The following is a 20420-nucleotide window of genomic DNA, read 5'->3' on the forward strand; positions in this document are numbered from 1 at the left end:
TGTTGATCAGTTGCAGACTAACTAACTGCTGGGGCTTGTTTAGTGAGCCTTTTAGGAAAACCAAGCCCAAAGATTTTGCCTGAGATCCAAGGACCAGATCAGGCTCTTGTTTCTGGAGCAGAGTCCCAACAGTGTGTAAAAGGTGGTTACTTTCTGAAACACTACCATATACTGACTTGTTCAACAAAGTACACTAGCCAAGCAGCAATTAGTTGAATGATCTAGTCTTTCCAACTGGAATACAACCAATTTTAGTTAAAAACTAAGTATCAGATTGCTCAACATATTACAAGAAATTGTTTCATAAAGTATATGAGAACCCATGTGCATAGCCATTAGCCCTATTCTGCAAATCTTTGTGCTACAGGTTGTGCACATATGATGAAACTGGGAACTTAGAGCATACTGCACGTTTCCACAAGCAGTAGAATATATTTTTATTCTGGTTTTTTCCTGACATAATGTTCTGATGAGAAATGTACAATAGCTCTCCCATGAGCAGATGTTATCGTGCACATACAGGAGAATCCAAATGGAGCTAACCAATTGAGCAGTTTTTCAAATTAGGTCCCTGGCTGATCTTATGGTGCAGCCATGGAGCTGTTTAATATGTTTTAATGAAACTTGCACACCACACCATAAATATGTCTATTTGGCATTAAACATCCTTAATCATATTAACCCAGGGAGTTGGCACTTACACCACTGTGAAGATTATGGGGAGAAAATTAAACGCTATTTCACGAGGTCAAACTTTTGTTTAAATTGCATCATAACTACATTAACACACATTTGCAATACCTTCTAACTGTAATAGAACATTTTTTTCCAAAAGAGACAATTCATGTGTAAGTTAACACTAGCTTGTGGTTTTATGGGACTTCAGTTGATAACAACCAATATTACAAACCAAGTATTTCACTGGCAATATTAAATTTCTATGTACACAAATACGTGTTATACTCATGTAAATGCTATTGGAACAGAGTAAGTGAAGATGTTGAAGATATCCAACCCATTAAAAAAAAGTGTACAAGACTGGAACAATGCACCTAAATGGCACCTTGGGAAGGCTCTCTGAGTTGAAGGCAAACCCCAAAGTGTTATGCTGGCACACAATGGATTTTCTAGCAATTTGTTCCAACACAGCCCCTTCCATCCTCTGAAAAGCTAAGCGCGAAGATCACAAGAATCCCAAGGCAGGACTCAATGACGCGTGCAGAACTGCAGTCAGAAATAGAGCTGGGTAATAACTGGTTTTCAATATCGCGATATATCACCAGCTAAACCAATATATCACAGTTACAGATAGATAGCCGTGTTGGTCTGCCATAGTCAAAACAAAAAAAATTATTTCCAGTAGCACCTTAAAGACCAACTAAGTTAGTTCTTGGTATGAGCTTTCGTGTGCATGCACACTTAAGCTCATACCAAGAACTAACTTAGTTGGTCTTTAAGGTGCTACTGGAAAGAATTTTTTTTGTTTTCAATATATCACAGTATGTGAAATAAGGAACTACGCAGAGGTGAACAGGACAATGTCCTGGCAACCGCTACTACTTAGGGGCTAAAACTGATAAATGATATTATCAATCACCTCATGGTCACTTTCAGCAGCAGGCAAGCCAAAATGCATCCTAACAGGACTTTTGGTTTTGGGCTTGGCTACCAAAGAGTGGCAGCAGTAACAGCATTGGCCTGTGAGGCCTCACAGTGGTGACAGGATTTGGCAGCAGAAGTGGCAGTGGCCTACAAGTCCTCGCGGTGGAGAGCCGGGGGGGGGGAGCCTTGCGGCAGTAACAGGTGACAGCAGTAGCAGCATCCTGCGAGGCCTTGCAACGGCAACATAAAATTGCAATATTCTGGCAATGGTGATGGCAATAGTAGTGGCAGCCTGCGAGTCCTCATAGCCACACAAACAGTGGGGCCTGTGAGGCTTCGCCATGGTGGCAAGAAGTGGCGGCAGCCTGCAAGTCCTCCTGAGGGTAGAGAGAGGAAGTGGCGGAAGCTGGTAGCCTGCCTCAGTGAGGCTTTGTGGGCCACCTCTGCTTCTGCCACTGTCTCCTGCCACCACTGCAAAGCCTCACAAGCCACTGTCATTGCAACTGCCATGACAAGACCTTGCAGGCCATTGCCGCTTTTGCCACTACAAGGCCTTGCAGGTAACTACTGCCCCCACTACAAGACCTCAGAGGCTGCTGTTGCCTACTGCTGTGGCGAGGCTTCGCAGGCTGCCAATTATTGCGCCACTGCTGCCAGGCTGCCACTGCTTCTGCCCCTTCCCCGCTGTTGATTCTGCCACCTCCCGGCTGCTGCTACTTTTGCCACCTAGGAGACCTGGCTGCCCCAGATTATTTGTATTCACTATGACTCATTGCTGTACTTTGGATTGTCCTACATGCCACAATTTCGTAGCCAAGCCTCAAACCAAAAGTCCTATTGGGATGAATTTTGGCTTGCCTGCTGATGAAACGGACTTTGTGGTGATTGATAATACTGTCATTTATCCGTTTTAGACCTCTTAAGTAGTAGCAGTTGCCAGGACATTGTCCTGTTCACCTCTGTATAATTCCATCCTTATTTCAGACATTGTGGTACACTGCAACCTTTAGCTGGTGAGTTATCGTGATGGTGAAAACCAGGTATCACTTAGCCCTTACACACATTATGCTTCGCGATATATTGCCTGCTCAAATATGAAACAATTATCACGATGTGAGCTTCAAATCGGTTTTGGACCATATATTGATATATCGCCCAGCCCTAGTCAGAAAGCAAAACTGCTAAGCCATCACATTGTAAGTGGAAGCATTTCCACTCACTCAGAAGACTCTTTTGATCTCAGCCAAAAAGCTTGTGTCGTTTCAGAGCTGCTCTTCTACCTCGTCTGTGGAGTCTTAAAAAGACTTGTGTTTTAAAAGTTTGACTAACAGAGAATCAAATAATAGACACTCATCAGAAAGCATTTTAAAGAGGTTGTTTCATTAAATTTTTAAGTAGGATTCTGACACGAGATGGTCAAAACCATTGCTCTGAAACAGAACCACACGTACAACATATAAGAGCACAGTTCTGCACTTTAGTTGTTAACGCCCAAGAACAAACTGGAAAAGAAATTTATATTTTATTGCATTACAGCTCAATGAAGTAGCACATTGTATTAAGGACATAAATCACTTTTACAATGGCTCCCCCCCCCCAACAGTTTTACTATTTGGTGCCGTAGGATCAAATACCAAACAGGAGTTTTGTTTTGTTTTTTTTCCTCGGGGGAAAGAAGAGGGATACAAGAAAAGAGCAGGTGGGATTCACACCACCTTCTGCCCACATAGAATGACATGCACACACTGGGTGACTATGATCACCAGCACATTACCATTTTATTAAAAGAAACTTTCACTTCTTCAGATGTTCGTAACATCTGCAGCTGATTTCCTGGGATCAGAGAGAGGATAATATCCTAGAGGGAAGCCATATATAATATAAAAACTGCAAACTAAACAAAGCAATGACTTGAGGAGAGTTCAGGCTTTGTAGTCAGAGTCAGGATTATGGCACAGCTATTCAGGTGGATTCTCATTAAAATCGTTTTCGCTTGATGATTTCTGGTTTCCAGCTGACAGGATGAGTTTCTTCAGTCTAGAAGTATTTTTAAAAGAAAAAGAAAAGAAAAAAAACACATATTGGAATTCCAGCCTGTGTTAAAGTCAGAATGTTTAATAAGATCAGCGTCATTGAATTTTACTATGAAATCACACTCTTGATGAACTAAGTTTATTGATCCAGCTGAAGTTAAGAGAAGAATATAAAAATATTGCCATCAACAGGAGGGGAAAAGTTATCAGTTTTGGTCCAATATACATAAGCATATCAATAAATGTTTATTATGGGTGGTATCCAGTGGCAGAGGAGGCAGCAGAACTGAAAACCACTGTGTGTTTCTTTCAACTTCTGCACACAAGCATTAGAATTTATCAATTAAAAGCCCTGGTAAGATAAGCCACTAATCCCATTTCACAGCTGGAGTGTAATATAGATCAATGCATCAAATGTGTGGAGATGACGACACAAGTAAATTTGTTTACTGGATCTACTATAATTATTTAAGTGGCTCAAATGCACCATACAATCAAGATATGCAGTGACAAGCTTTTGTTTAAAAGTAGAAAATAAAGCAACCAAAAATATTTCAGTTTCCTTTGATCAAAGGTTCCCAATAAAAAATTCAAGAGTGATTTTCTCCCCTGTAAAACAAGCGTAGTTTGATGTACAGGGAAATAATAATGGACAGAAGGCTGCTGCCACGACAGTCTTAAGTTGGAGCAAGTAATGCAGCAGAACTCTGTACAACAGATAATAGGCTGCAAACCTACACACACGTAACAAGAATTCAGTGGGACTTTTTTCTATGCATAGGATTGTGCTCTAAGTGTCGCAGATAATCAGTGTGGCTAAGGAAATACTTGTCTGCTTTTAAAATGCAGCAGCCATACGTCCTTTTGTAATCTTGTGAAACTAGTATCAAGCATTTTCTGCTCTGAATAAATGCATAGTACTTTCTTCTTTTTAACAAATTTTAAAAATCTACCCTGTTCAGGCTGAAAATGGAATTAGAAATCATTTTATTCCATTCTTGTTAGAAAGTTACAGGCAAGCAACCTAACTGCCCTCTATTTGTAGTGACTGCTTTTTTATTACATTTTCCCATCCCATGAGATGCGTTTGCTGCTGAAGTAGGCCGGCTGCCCGAGCTAATGTGTAATCACTCTAGCAGTAAGCAGCGTTTAGGGATAATGCTTCCAGAATCTCTGTCCTAAGAGTATCTTAAAACCTAGTTTTATATATAAAATATGTGGCGAAAAAGAACATGACTCTCCATACCGCAGTATCATCTTCTCTGTAGACTTTAATGGTTTTATCAGCTTCAGCAGTAAGCAGCCTACTTTCAGACTGATCAAATGCACATGCAAATATTCCAGATTCGCTGTCCAATGATCCAGGCTGTACAGCCGCATGTACTCTCTGGAAGTTATACCCAGTTCTCCAGTCCCAAAGATGCATCGTACCATTGTCAGCTGAAAAACAAAATCAGTGTTACACATGCTTTACAATTCAATATACAGCCCAAATTCATTTTAATGTTTTTATTATAACCCCCGCCCCCACTTACTCTATGTAATCGCAACAGCACTATCAGCACAATCCTATACACATTTACTCAGAAGCAAACCCCACTGAGTTCAATGGAGCTTATTCTCCCAGGAAAGATTCATAGAATTACAGCATATCAGTTCATCAATTAGTTAAACTTGTGCTGGTTTGCAAGTAGTTCTGAAGCAAGTATACTGTGCTTTCAGATGACGCATGCACATGTCATAGCTCGCATCAGTTTAGAAGAGGCATTTTGTCTTATGTAAGATAAATGGGGGATGTATCTTAAGATTGTGCTTGCCATCTGCAGTCTATAGTAAAACACAGGTGCCACCATTTAGAAGGCCCTGCACCTCATCTCCATCAAATGTCAGATAAAGTTGGGATTTGGAACAAGAATTCTTCCAATTACCACCCTCAACATACTTGGACCAAGTTCATTTATGGCTCTAAACCAGGCATCCCCAACCTTCGGCTCTCCAGGTGTTTTGGACTACAATTCCCATCATCCCTGACCACTGGTCCTGTTAGCTAGGGGTCATGGGAATTGTAGGCCAAAACATATGGAGGGCTGAAGGTTGGGGATACCTGCTCTAAACCAAAGCTTTCCAAACTATTGTTGGTGACACACTTTTTAGACATGCATCATTTCAGGACACAGTAATTCAGTTCTACTAACAAACCAGAGCTTTAACTAACACCTTTCTAGCCCTGGGAGAAGCAGGGAGCATTTGTGCAACACCAACACACTAACATGTTGAAACACAATTTGGAAAGCTTTGCTCTAAATGTTAAAAGCAGTATTTTGAATAGTCTGGGACCCAAAGCACTTTCAATGCTAGTGCTATACATTTGTGGAGTCAATCAAAATGGGCTGGTGACCTCTGAGCTATTCAGAGTTTCAGAACTGTCTGCATAAGTCAGCCCTGCAGACAGCATGTTACAGTAAATAATATGAAAAAAAGAATTATTCCTATTCAAGCTACTTCTAAAATTCTCATTTACCTCCAGAAACCAGAACTCCATCTGAATTCACAGCTAGTGTATTGATAATAGCACTGTGACCAGAAAGATTCTGGATAAAGTTTCCATCAGGGAATTTCCACTGTTTGATGTTATCCGGAGACCCAGATGCAAACGTGTACCTGTAACAAGGTGTATGTTAGCAAGTATTGGAAGTTCAGTTAACCAAAGACTACTATATCTGATTAACAATTTAATTTACCACTTTCTTCAATAATATACATTGTTGCAGTTGTTGTAGTTATAATATAATATTATTATATTATATACATTACATTACGTTAACAGGACAGGAAAAAACCTGAAAAAATCTTACTGTCTTGGGTGCAGAACTACAGCTCTTACTGATTTCTTGTGATTGGTTAAAGTGACCCGTGTTTTTCCTCCCACTAAGTCCCAGAGTCGTATAGTGGTATCATGACTTCCTGTAAATACAAAATAATAACAACAGATTTTAGAAAGGCATGTGGATAGGATAAGTATCTGAACTGCCTGTATGTTAAAGAATCACATGCTCCAATTTTGTTATACTTCCAAGTTTCACAATTACAACTCTACTTCTGAGAATCCTTGCAGAGAAGGCATCATCATATGCATCAATGTTACCTTAAATTGCATTTCAATGTCTTGGGGGAGACTTAGGATTATCCAATAGCCAAACTTTCAAAGTGCCAAGGAACTTCTTTTCTGAAAAGGCTTTCTATCTGCTGAATACACAATTGTAAGTAAATAGATTCCTATTGGTTAGTGGATTACCACCAACACATTGTAAAAACTCCCACTGCTAGTTTCCAGTTGAAAATCAAGCAGCAAAATGGGCTACATATTCTACCATCTTCAATTCACAACATCACTGCAAATCAGTTGCTTTCTGGTTCTCAATATGTTTCCAAAGGGATTCTGGGAATTGGAACGGCAGTTTTCCTCCCCTATACTCCAGCTGACTGTAACAGTGAATTGCTGGATATGCTGTATGCATTTGGTAAACAACTTCCACCATACCTGTGATGATCTGTGGTTCTGCCGCTTGACACTTCACTGTCGCCACAGCATTTGTGTGTCCTGCCAATGTATGCACGCTCGCTTTTGTCCTCACATCCCAAATCTAGGGAGGTTAGAAGCAAATTAGAACCGATAAATACACCATCTACCATCAAAAGCTGGTTTATAATCTTCTGTGGCCAAACCATTTAACGTGTATTCACTCTGTTTTGTATTGTTATGTGCATGCCAATGACAAAAGTATGTATCACTCAGGTCTCTCCTGATGTGGAAGGCCAACTCTTTCTCTGCTCACCTATTAGTTCCAGTATTACCTGTTAGCAGCCTGGCCTTTCATCATCAAACTTCCCTCATCTTCTTGTGAACCTGAGACCAGCATTTAAGAATTACTGCCCTAAATCATTTCACAATTTGTGTATTCCGCAGTGGCAGATACCACACTGAACTGTAGCCAAAGCAATAACTCTTAGGCCAAAGGAAGCCTTCAAAAAATTTAACTCATACAAAGGTATCTGTTACAACCCACCCTAATGCCCCTGAAGATAATGAAACACATAAACTAGGATGAAAACTGAAGCTGTTGGCCAAGTATTAAATGTTCACTAAACTGGAGGCAGGCAGGAGGCATACATGCCTTGAAGAGCTGATTCACACATGCAACATTTTTCCTACTTTGTGACATTATTATTATTATTATTTTTAAATGGGAATCAGACAAAAGAACACAGAATTGTATTTTCCTGTAGCAACACATTATTGACAAGCAGGTATGCACACATATATTCACAGCATATATCGCATATGGTGGTATACCCCAATTTGCCTAAACAGCGACTATGTCCATGTAAGATACAGGGAGTGCCATACATTCCTGCTCAAAGGCCAAGTTTCAGTCTTCATTGCATGATTTAGATCTGACCAAATCACATACCCTAAACCAGGGAGGGTGAGTAGAATTTGTACCTTTTGAAATGGAATCCAAACTGGCAAGAGACAGGAAACCTATTTAAGCATTATCTTACGTAAGAAGAGACAGATCAAATACATCACAGATATATCTGTTTTACTTACACGTGCAGTTGAATCTCTGCTACATGTTACAAGCACGTCTATTGTTGGATGCAAATCCAAGCCATACACAGCACTCAGGTGGCCATGGTAATGCCTAATAACCTACACATCAAACATATTTCAGTTAAAACAGGATGCTCCATGAATAGGTAATCTTTAAATTACTAATAAAATTTCAGCTGCTGCCAATGTGCTTAGCTTACCTTATTATATTCAAGGTCCCAGCATTTCACCTGTTTATCTTCTCCACAAGAGAAAAGGTATGGACTTCGTCCACTCACAATTACACCCCGAACTGTACTAATATGCCCCGTCAAAGATAGTTTCAGTTTGCCACTAGCAAGGTCCCAGATCTGAAGCAGGAGAAACAAATGTTTTGATGATCTTGCAAAAGTTAAGACATCAAAGACTGTTCATTTAATGGAGTCCAACATCTCAAAGACCTAAGCAGCGTACAAAATTAGTCTCTAAACAGAATTATAAAGTCTAAAAACTCAGTTTTTTATTTAATTCCAGTTCTGGCACACTGGTGCAACTAAAATTCTAGGTAACAGAAAGAAAGATGGGTAATAAATTATGCTGGTCATGAAACTCTTAACAGCACCTAAAATAGCATCAATGGCAGCAGACAGTGATTTTTCAGTTCTTTGCTGTCTCTTACCTTTATAGTTCGGTCAGCAGAGCCAGTAACAAACCACTGATTTCCTGGTTCTACTGCAATACATCTCACCCAACCTAAGTGTCCACTGATAACCTGCAATTGTTATAAAATGAGATGGATTGTTATAAAATAAGATGGATTGCGCGGGTGGCGAGGCTTCAGACTGGCTCACACCAATCAAAGCCCAGCTCTCATCCTCCACAGGGCAGGGAGAAGCCAGGAGGGAGGGAGGAGGTGTCGTCGCGGTGTGGGGGGAATGGCGCCTGGGGGGAAATGGCAAAAAATGGCGCAGTCTGAACGATTACGCCGATCCAAGTGGGGATTCCAAGACCGTCCCAGATCCAGAGGGCAATTGGCCTGATCTGGCCTGCGGGCCTTACTTTGCTGACCCATGCTCTAGACTGCACTGGAGCAGGAGGGGGTGTGCTTGAACCTAAGGTTTGAGCCTGCCAGTGCTTAGCAATCAATTTATCCTGAGACTCATCCTTGCAACTTATTTCCTACTTACTCTGTACAGCTTCCATGGGGGATGCCATTGCGGTTTTGGCATTGTCGGAGCCTTCTTTGCCATTAATGCAGAATTTTTGTTCCCACCAGCTTCCATCATAGCCTATAAAAGGAACAGACATTTTAAAACTACACTCAACAAATATCCCACCCCGCCCCAATAAGTTTCTAATATCCCTATATGGTTATGCAATGTCATTCTGTCACAACCCTATTCCCGACAAAGTCACTGTTAAGAATCCAATATGGTAAATTTACTGCATCTCCATCAGAGGCTTTCAATTAACGGGACTTACCAGAGTCAAACCTGGAGGCTGTGAGCGCTCAGGAATTCCAGCATGTCTGTATATATCACCAACACTAGAAGCAGTTCGATTTGATTCCATTCTGGAAAGGCAGGGAGAGTGGACGTGAGGCAGAGAAAGTGAAGATACATTATCCTACAAAGGGTTAGCAGACACTTGTTTTCAGTTGCTTCTTTTCAAGTAACTGACAAAATCTTGTACATGTAAATGTAAAAATACAAAAAGTGTCCTTAAAACAGTCCTGTAAGGTTGGTCAGCATTATTGCTTCCATACTGCAGATGAAGGGCTAAGGTTCTGAAGAGGCAGCCATTTAGGCTGCAAACCTAAGCACGCTTACTAGGAAGTCCTTCTGAATTGAACGGGACTCACTTCTGAGTGAACATGGTTAGTAAACTGCATTGTTAGTGGGTACAGGTGAAATCTGAACCAGGACTTCGTGGCTCACAGCTCGAATCCTTGCAAACTAGCTTTTACCAGAAGGTTCCGCAAAGACTTCGCTGAAAAATGGAAAAGAACTGAACATATGCCATTGTCTTCACATCACTCCCCAATCCAAAGCCCCCTTTTTCGTCTCATCTCCACAGAGAGGTAATCAGAACTAACAAAATGCTGATCAATTGTACAAGGAAAAGGCTCTCACAGTAATTCCAAACCATCTCATCAGACAACATTCAGTTCTTAAATTTCAGCAATATAGAAAAACAAATGAAGCTGCATCAATGAAAAAATCCAAAAGCTCAGTTTCAGATCGAACACATTATTCTATTTCCATTAATACAGATTTAAATAGCTGTTCTTTACATTGCATTTTCCATGCAAACTTCATCAGCTAAAATCATCAGTTAAAAACACAGAATAATTTTGCTTTTAACGGAATATAATTACTTGGACTGAGAAGGTGGCAACACCACAGCTAATGACTGAGCTGCTGATTCACTAGGCATCCTCTGAATTTTAGTGTCTGCAGTCAAAGCCACTCCTTATAAAAGAGAAAATACACACAGTTAAGACGAATCTTAATTACTTTTTTTTACCAACTAAATCCTGATCAATCTATTCTTGCTGACAAAAGCCAGCCCTCAAAACTTAGTCATTATTGATCATATGTATTTAATGCTATGGATCTAAAGATTTTAGTTGATTTAATTTTACCTGACTTTAACAGGGTTAAACTGGCTTTTAAAATTCAAAGAGTGCATTTTCTCTCTTTGGAACAGGTTGAAACTATAGTTCTCTATAATGCAGGTAAAATATATAACTCGTGATACTCTGGATACCTAAGTATACTGGACAACTTGTAATGCTCACTTGGACACTTTAGATACTTTAACAACTTAAGCTCCAATGTGTGGGTGGGTGAGTGTGGGTGTATGTATGTATGTATATATTTAAAATTTAAGTTTAAATTATGAAATTCTTAGGTTCAAAGTGTTCCATGAGAGAAATACTCCCTGTTAATTTTCACTAAACAGCAGCACAGCTAGATATGTTAAGGCCCAGAAACACCCTCCCCCCCAACAGGAAAAATGGGGGGAACACCTCCCCCAATTTTCCAGGACCATCATATCTCTTAGCCAATATCCAAAAATTTAATAACCAAATGTTTAAGAACAAATGCATCTCCTTCATTTCAAGTAGTGATGGAATAATGAAAGATACTTAAACATTTCAAAATTTGCCTAGTGCACTTCCACTATAACATGTAAGAACTCATTAGGTAGATGCAAACCACGCTTCAGTAAACATTACTTGTGTAACTTGCATGTATAAGTCGCATCCAATTATTTTTGGTATTGTATCCTCTAGCTTCATTAAGAGACAGTGACTATCAAGCACTGTATCATTAGTGGCATCTTCCTGGGGAAAATATATATACTAAAATTGCACTTAATTTCACCCATATAGTTTGGTCAAAATCTTACCAGGTCCAGGGGGATATGGATGTGTCCCTGTTATCAAATATTCATCATCATCACCTAAAGAGAAAGAGATTTGTTGATTATTACTTTAATAAATATTATAGTAAACAGATAATTACTTTAATTCCTAAACACACCTTTGTACAATTTTCATTATAATTTGCACATAACAAGAACTGCTGGTACTGTCTACCTTGTAAGCACATGCATTATGTGCTGCTTATACACTTAACAAGAAACTTAGGAATTCACATTTTTCCACTCATTCTTCTGGCACAGTGGCATTTATTTCCATTTTTGTTTCTTTGAGGAGTATTATTAAATGTCTTGCTTACTGTATCAATAAACCATTAATAAACACAGTCAGATATAAATATAATTAATAATAACATGTTCTGCACTAGCAAGCTATACTTAGGATAAAGATCACCAGCTGCTACATCATGGCAAGTCACAGATCAGGCCATGTGTCAATGCCACTGTCAGATACACAAAGACTTTCTACGTGAAAGAAGAAGAAAAACTTCAAAGTCTTCTGACATGTTGTTCTATAAATATTTAATATGCACTTCCACATGCCACGTCTTTGTCAACCACATGTATGCTGCCTTGGGTCCATGAAAGAAGAAAAGGAAATAAAGATAAAAAAATAATAATCCAGGGTCCTCTTTTGTGTAACCACATTGTAACTGAAAGTGCAGCAAAATTCTTTCACTGCAAGTGGGGCCCAAATGTCTATACTCAGGTTTATACAATTATAACTGTAGCCATACCTTGATTCTGAAGATACTGCTTATGTCCATAAGAATCAATCACACCATGGGGACCCTTCTCTCGAGCATTTTCTTTCAATACAGGCATGTGAAGCACAGAACCGTACTCTGTACGAAGTTTAACGGCCATCTTTACTTTGTGGCTGCGTAAGAAAACACTTTAGTACATGTCTATTTTTGATGCACTGTATTATCATAACAAACTCATGCTTTAAGTAAGATATGCAATAAGGAGTTCTGATAACAGTTCTGATGTTCTTGTGGAGTTATATTGGGATGCAGTATTTAGATAAATAATCCAGCAAACAGGAATGTTACTAAATGTTACAATTTTCTAGATTTTACTACACCCTAGGTGTTCATAGGCCCTAGTTTATAAAGGAAAGCCCTCTATTTAAAGGGCTGCCCAGTCAAAATCCAGGTTAAGGATAAATAATTCTAAACACGGAGAGCTAGGCCCTCCCCCTTCAACAGTTAGTACCTGCACTACAGGCTGAACAGGCACACAGATCACCTGGTCACAGTTATTCCCACTATAGTGAGATTGTACTGTACTATAGTGAGATTAAGTACTGTATTGTACTTAATACAGCGCCATGCTTCTGAGACATAACTTCCCTTCCTCTCCTACCCTACCCCCTACAGCTTCCACACACTGCCCAGATGTGCTATAGAGGGTCCACAAACCTCCAGAACAGGTTTTGGGGGTTCCAGGAGGCTGCAGAAGGGGGATAGTTCTGCTCCACCAATGACATCTGTTCCACTGCCAGGAGGACACAGTTCAGTTTCTAAGTTTGCATCTGTACACCTCTGCTGGCATACAGTATACAAATTTTAAGCAAATCTGCCCCCTTCTGTTTTTGTTGTTGTTTTTTGACAATGCATTTCTGACTATGCATACCCCACCAAATATTTTTTTATACTTCAGCATAAACTCAGTGGGTGATACAAACACAGGATTAGTTGTGTACATAGCCGAGTTTTAACTTCATCCTCCATCACTGTAAACACAATCCAATGTTGATTCTAAGCCCTCAAGAACTAGTTCATTTCAAAATGATACTGTGATACTATGGAATAGGGTTGCTGAGTAATGGATTAAGTTTTTAGACTGGTTTGTAGCTTCAAAAGCACCAATAGCTTACTGGCAATCCTCCTTACCTCCTATCATCCAATGATACTGGTTTTGCATTGTCAGCGACAAACATGTCATGAGTTCTTTTCAAAGATCGGAAAACAAGGGTATGCACAGAGTGCTTTTGTACTTCCTAAAGGGGAGAAAAGTTTCAGACACATCTTTAGTAAGACCTATTTCATTAAAAATGCTCAATGAACATTGAAGAGCACTGACCCCCCACCCCACCCCCACGTCTCTTCCTCAAGTCCTTTGCACATGTCAGATAACTCAAGGAAGGTTCTAATTTCTCCTGTTCTCTAGAGTAGACAGAAATCTCATACCCTTCTATCTGATTCAAACATAAACACTATATGAGAAATTGTATTGGTATTTGTAGCATTCAAATTTAAATTGGACTATTTTGAGCATACTGAGTTGGATACAATTCACTGTGTTTAACTATCTTTGGTAAGTATGTATGTACTTGATACATCTTTACTAAATAATAATGTTTACTAAATACTTTGTTTTGGTGAACTTCTTTGGTATGTGTTTTTGGCTGCTTGTTAAAATTGTTATGCAATTCTAGTTTTGTTTTAATTTAAATAAAATAAACAGAAGTACAGTAGCTACTAAAATGTAAAATGTTTTTAAAAATAGTTTGCAGTAGTATGTGTACTTAGAAAAATATAACCCATAAATGTTACTTTCACTAGTATTGTGATGTTCTAATTGAGTCCAAGAAAAGGTATTAGACTAACAGTACTTATGCATACATGGCTAGCTTGACTTTATTTTGTTCTCCTTTACAACAAGTGTAGCTCACTTTCCCCACCCCCATTCAAAAAGAAGGCAAAGTACCAAAAACAAATGAGAAAAGGGAGCATAGCTCTTGCCCCCATCCTAATAAGTACCTGTTTACTCTGCAACAGAATCTGCTAAGTGCTAAAAACTATGACTGAACTTTCCAAATGAAGTATTAAGTTAACTTTCTTCCTTTCCGGAGTGTCAAGATCAAAGACATTAGACTAATGCTTTGGTCAAAAGTCTGTTTTCCATCCTAGGGTGAACTGGGTGTAAATCCAAACATAAAAGCTCTGCACTTCCTTTCTGGAAAGTCACCTTTCATATACATTTAGAGGCCAGAGTTCCCCTAAATTTATTGTCATTGTAAAACTGGATAAAAAACAAACAGAGTGAGGACATTATTTACAGAACATTAAACATGATCCATTAGCATTCTGCATGTCCAGTCAGAGAACTGTTTCTCATTTTTTGTTGGCTCCAATCAACTATTACTTGCTTGGTTGATCAGGCTAGCATGCTAATGTTAATACAGAGGCCACATTAAACTGCTTTTTACTATTATCCTACACTGGGAAGCCAATGTCAATTACATTGGTGATACTGGAATTTCCTACCTTGTTTATGTGACAAAGCAGTTATGACAAACAAATGATGAATAAAAGACCAAGGATCTGATGCATGCTCGAATGCAGTGGAAGTGGGGTGTACACATTTGTCCCAGTCAGTTACTCCTTAACAAAAGCACCTACTAAGCCCATTTGCACCCAAAATGATATGTGGATGCATGGAAGTATTTGGGTTCACACATGAAACCCCAACTACTATTAATAACAAAGAATGTTATTCAGTATCATGCAGTCATTACTTCAATAGCTGTTCACCATGTAGATGAAACTGTTTTGCTTCTGTACTCCATTACACCATAAATAAAATCTCTGCCTCTTTTAAACATCTTAACAGCAATTTTGCCAACCTGATTTTATTCTCCAGCTAGGAAAATGAGCACTTGCATATACTTATCCTATCCTTCATTCTCTCTTGTCCCTTAACACTCATGTTTTGTTTGCAGAATTTGCAGGATTTGTGCTCCCCAAATCTCTTGGCTGACCCATGTTGTTCGGGAATGACTCCCATTTTCTAACACACAAATTGTGGATGTGGAGGCTATATGTCTGTGAAATGTGTCATTCATATTCTTGCCTCTTCGGTGAAAGGTACATGATGCTGTTTATCCTACAAGGCTCTGTATTGGTTAGAATTTGTGCTTCAAGACAAACTTTCAAACTTTTCAGGGCCGCAAAATGAGATACCAAATCTGACATAATAGATAGCTGTCAGGTACACTGTCCCTCTGCCATCAAACCCAATTTGTGCAAGGCCCTGCACTACACCCACAGCCTTCTTGGGCTTTTGCACCCATGTAAAGTTAAGACCTCTGGCTGCACTGTTGCAAGATGGAGACTAGCGTTCCTGTATCAATGCAGGGCCACTTAGTTGGCATCCCAAGCCACGGTTTGGTTTGGCTTAACTTAACATGCGAATGAGACCAGACATTTTATGCATTATCTTTAGTACTTGGAAAAAAGGGTCTGAAGCTGATGATGATCTGGGTAAATAGTAATTCATTTATCACACAAACTTCTTCCCCTGCTCTTCAGTGAATACAGTGGTGCCTCGCAAGACGAAAGGGTTTTTCGGTTTTTGCGACGCTTCGCTAGACAATTTTCCCTATGGGCTTGCTTCGCAAGACGAAAGCCCATAGGGAAATCTCCGGGGACCTCTTTTAAATGCTGGCGGTGGGGAGCAAAGCCTTTCCCCCCCCCCGGACTTCAGAAGAGGTCCAGGAAGGCCGGCGGGGGCGAAAGGCTTTGCTCCCCACCGCCAGCATTTTAAAAGCGGTCCGGGATAGCAGGGAAGCGCTTCCCGCTATCCCGGGCGGCTTTTGAAGGCAGGCGGGGGGGAGCAAAGACTTTTGCCCCCCGCCAGCCTTCAGAAGAGGTCCAGGACCTCTTCTGAAGGCGGGCTGGGGGCAAAAGTCTTTGTCCCCCCTGCCTGCCTAACCGGGGGCTTTTAAATCCCCCCGGGACTGTCCGGGGCGATTTAAAAGTGCCCGGACGGCTTTTGAAGGCAGGCGGGGGGGAGCAAAGACTTTTGCCCCCCGCCAGCCTTCAGAAGAGGTCCAGGACCTCTTCCGAAGGCGGGCGGGGGGCAAAAGTCTTTGTCCCCCCTGCCTGCCTAACCGGGGGCTTTTAAATCGCCCCGGGACTGTCCGGGGCGATTTAACAGCCCCCGGACGGCTTTTGAAGGCAGGCGGGGGGGAGCAATTTTAAGTTGGCCCTGGGACAGCGGAGAAGTCTCCGCTGTCCCGGGAAGGCAGGTGGGGGGGGGAAAGCAAAGACTTTTGCCCCCCGCCAGCCTTCAGAAGAGGTCGGGGGCGGTTTCCATAGGAACGCATTAATTGATTTTTAATGCATTCCTATGGGAAACCGTGCTTCGCAAGACGAAAAGACTTGCGGAACGAATTAATTTCGTCTTGCGAGGCACCACTGTACTTTTGTCTGAGTGGTAGCAAAATGCAGAAAAGCTAAATACTCTAGAATTCTTTGTTCAGTTAATTTATCCACAAACATGGTTTATCATGGGATAATTAACTCACATGGGCCCCATACATGCATAACCCAGCATGTAATAGCAGCATCCCTCTACGTATGTGTACAGGCAAGATGGATACAGCAGTGTTCCTCTTCCTATTGCCTGACCTGTGTTTTCAGTCAAGTATTTGAGGAATAAAAAAAGAACAGCACTTGGGCAGTATGTGTGCCTTACAGACAGCTTATTTTACAATGAAGTAGATCTGGGGATAATTGCAGCTTTTTTAAAGGATTATGAGCATGTAAGCACAGCACACCAATAAAGCTCAGACCAGGCACAAGGATTTCTCAACATTTCTGCACCTAGTTTTAAAAAGGAAATGCATTTTCCTGTCACTTTTCATGAGTAACAAACAAAAGTTCACCAAATGTTATTTATTTTTGGGTGTAGAAAAACTTACACCTTTTTTAAAAAAAAACACACCTCACTATCCAAGGAAATAGAAAAACACTAACACTATGCATATAGCCTGTACTGTCAGCATTGCTTATTATGGATTTAACTCTCCATGATCTCAGACCTTTCTGGTTTCCCAGTTCTGTCACCAAAGACGCTTTTTAGGTCCGTGACTGAATGGGAGGCCTTCTGCATTCAAGGTATACAAGTGAACAATTTTTTCTTACTCAGAAGAGATATAAAAATAACTCTTCAGTCTTTATCACCAGATGAAGGTAAAGCAGCAGAAACCAAACATTCCTGCATCATTCCTAAATCCAGAACCACCTGAGAGCCCCTTTAGCTACCAACTATCACTGATGGATGTTCACTGGCATGTTCAAATGCCAGGAAGAGGGGCTAGTTCGTGTACTGATGGAATCCATGTGGTGTTATTTCTGAAGTGGGATTAAGTCTACACTCATTCTTTATATATATATATATATATATATATATATATATATATATATATATATATATATATATATTTGATTTTTAAAAGGTATAAATATGTAACAAAAAACAATTCCAAATCCTGAGATTACTCTGAATCTCCTGTCTTCCCCCCCCCCCCCGCATCCCTTCCATGGATCCTAATGATGATATTTACAACTGCGTATCAATACTTGCCCAAATTTTTGTCCTTCTAAATTATCCATACTTTCTGTTACTTGACTAGTGTGATTAAAATTTCACCAATGTTTTAAGCTACTTACAGTGGTCTCGTACATAAACTACAAACTTTCCCCATTCTTGTCGTCTCGATTTCTGAGCTTCCCAGTTAAATTTTTGCTATTTCGGCAAGTCAACGCTGATTCTTGATCTTTTCCATGACTACCTTCACGTTTCATGCTTACTATATGACTGCCTGTAAGACACCCTGAATGTGCAAAAGCCCTCCTCCAAGCCAACATCGGGGAGGCTTTTGAAAGCAACTCTCCAAGCTCCTCACTCTCGCCGACACACACAAGCTCCGCTTCGACCCGCACAGCCGGCGTTGGAGGAAGGCAGACCCAGCTCTACGCCCAAACCGAAGACAAGCAACTGCCTCATCCAGCTGATTTCAAAGGGTCTAATTTTCGCGCAGCTGAAACTCCCCCCCCCCAAAAAAAAAGCGGCGCGAAGGAGCGAGACGGCCCTCAACTCGTCGCGCCACGAGCCTCGGCAGTTCCACCCCTGCCCTCTTACCTCCACCATGGTGCCAGCCTCCTCAGTTACAACCACCTGGTCATTCAGCGAAAACGCGGCAAAACCGACGCCAGACGCAGGCCCGTTAGCAAGAAGGCGCCACTTCCGGCGCTTTGCCTTCGCCGCGCCGGAACTGACGTGATGTTCCCTCTGGCGCGCCTGCGCGGGGCAGCGTTTAGGGCGGAACCTCTTCGGTTCCACTCAGTGCCGGGCGCTCGCTTGATGGCGTCACCGGAGGGCTGCCCGCTCGAAACGGGAACCCCGCACGTAGCAAAGGGGGCTGAGAGCCGGAGAGAGATGAATTGATGGCTCAAGACAGTGTGGCGGCAGCCTCACGCCCTTGCCGTATGCCATATGCGCCTGGCTAGAGAGCGAGTCCCCGTGGGACTTGCAGGGAAGCGCGTGAGAAGGATGCAATTCAAACCCCCGCGTTTCTATTTCTTTTCCCATTAGCCATTCTCATAGAAACACCTACGGGGCGTCACGCCATCCAGTGATATTTATAATCAGGAGCTTGGAGGTTTGTGAACAAAAATGCTCTGAAACTGAAAGCCACAGAGCCATAGGACCATTGCGAACCTATTATTAATTAAATTCGTATATCGCCCTTTATCCATAGATTTCAGAGTGGTTCACAATATAAAAAGACAAAATGGAAAAGACAAAATACATAATAAAAACAAGAGTAACACACCCCTCCCAGTCAAACACACGTTTTAGCATTGTTATTTACTCATCTGAAACATATTTTGGTATGATCCAGGAATCAATTCCGTTTAAGTAAGGCTGCAGAACATGCCAGGGTAAGATATCAGATTGGATTTTCCTGTGCTACCTGACTAACTGAAGCTGCAGTCCTTTGGAATAATCCATTTAAATTTAGTGGGAATAAGGCTGCTCCAATCCCATGTACATCAGTGATGCTGGATAGTTTTCCAAAGGTATTAAACTGTGGCAGTAACCAGGGAAGTAACCAGGAAGAGCTGTGGTTCAGCAGTTACCACATCCTTAGCATGCAAAAGGTACTCATTGGATGGACAGATAAAACCAGTGGAAAGCAGTTGCAGATGGAAAGTCAGTGCAGATGGTACTGACCCAGGTGGACCGATGGTTTGACTTGGCATAACACAGCTCCCTATGAATGCTATATAACTATCCCTGTGCTGAAACTACCATAATGCACTACAGCAGTTCAAATGCCACCTTTATTTATATCATGGGTGAGGAACCTTTTTCATATTGAGGGCTGCATTCACTTCTGGTATAGTAACATATTTTAATTTTCCTTGGGTCACTGCAGTATTTTATTGTTTGTGGATTTTTACTTATTTTTGCTGTTTTAAATCATTTTATTTGTTTCTACCTTTGTGTAGTAAATAAATTAAGTTCTGAGAGGTCGTACCTGTTAGCATTGCTGCTTGCTCTGCAGAAATGGTGCCAACTCTATTCCTGCTCACCAAGTTTTTTCTGACGCCGCTACTGAATAATGCTTAAAGCAAATTTGGGAAAATAAAAATGGGAATATTGTGCTCAAGGCAGCACCCATACCGTCAAGACACACTGAATATAATGAATTGCAAAAGTGGCTGTGGAATGTTTGTGTGTGTGTACAGCATTGTGTAATAATTATTGTAAAACTGAGTTCCACTACATCTGTGGACAAGTTTAATCGGATGGCTTCAGTTACCGGTATGTTTTGTACCTCAGAGGGCACTAAGTGTAGTTACAGATTCTGAACAGAAGAGTGCATGAGTTAGCTTTTCATTGACCCCAAGAAAAAGATTCTTTTTTTTAACATTAGAAATCTG

At 40.8% G+C, this 20420-nt stretch overlaps 1 protein-coding gene across 1 annotated transcript; it reads right to left on the reverse strand.

Moving 5' to 3' along the window:
- Window positions 1-3105: 3105 nt before the first annotated feature.
- On the reverse strand, window positions 3106-18767 carry PLRG1 (pleiotropic regulator 1). Its single transcript, XM_081926103.1, has 15 exons — window positions 18613-18767; window positions 13575-13681; window positions 12414-12556; window positions 11644-11697; window positions 10607-10700; window positions 9712-9802; window positions 9417-9518; window positions 8909-9001; window positions 8451-8600; window positions 8248-8349; window positions 7177-7279; window positions 6491-6599; window positions 6157-6296; window positions 4882-5075; window positions 3106-3639 (listed from the first exon to the last, which is right to left on the reverse strand). The coding sequence occupies exons 1-15, from the start codon at window positions 18619-18621 to the stop codon at window positions 3580-3582; spliced, it is 1551 nt and encodes a 516-aa protein (XP_081782229.1). The 5' UTR covers window positions 18622-18767; the 3' UTR covers window positions 3106-3579.
- Between the last annotated feature and the right edge of the window lie 1653 nt (window positions 18768-20420).

Source organism: Podarcis melisellensis (genome assembly GCF_964234715.1).
Source record: "Podarcis melisellensis genome assembly, chromosome: 9".
Lineage (NCBI taxonomy): Eukaryota > Metazoa > Chordata > Lepidosauria > Squamata > Lacertidae > Podarcis > Podarcis melisellensis.

Excerpts from the sequence above, each read along its gene's own strand:
- PLRG1 (XM_081926103.1), bottom strand. Across the intron at positions 8,350-8,450 it reads GGGACCTTGAATATAATAAG|GTTATTAGGCATTACCATGG; the intron begins GTAAGCTAAGCA and ends TTTGATGTGTAG. Across the intron at positions 6,297-6,490 it reads GTAGTTCTGCACCCAAGACA|GTACACGTTTGCATCTGGGT; the intron begins GTAAGATTTTTT and ends ACCTTGTTACAG.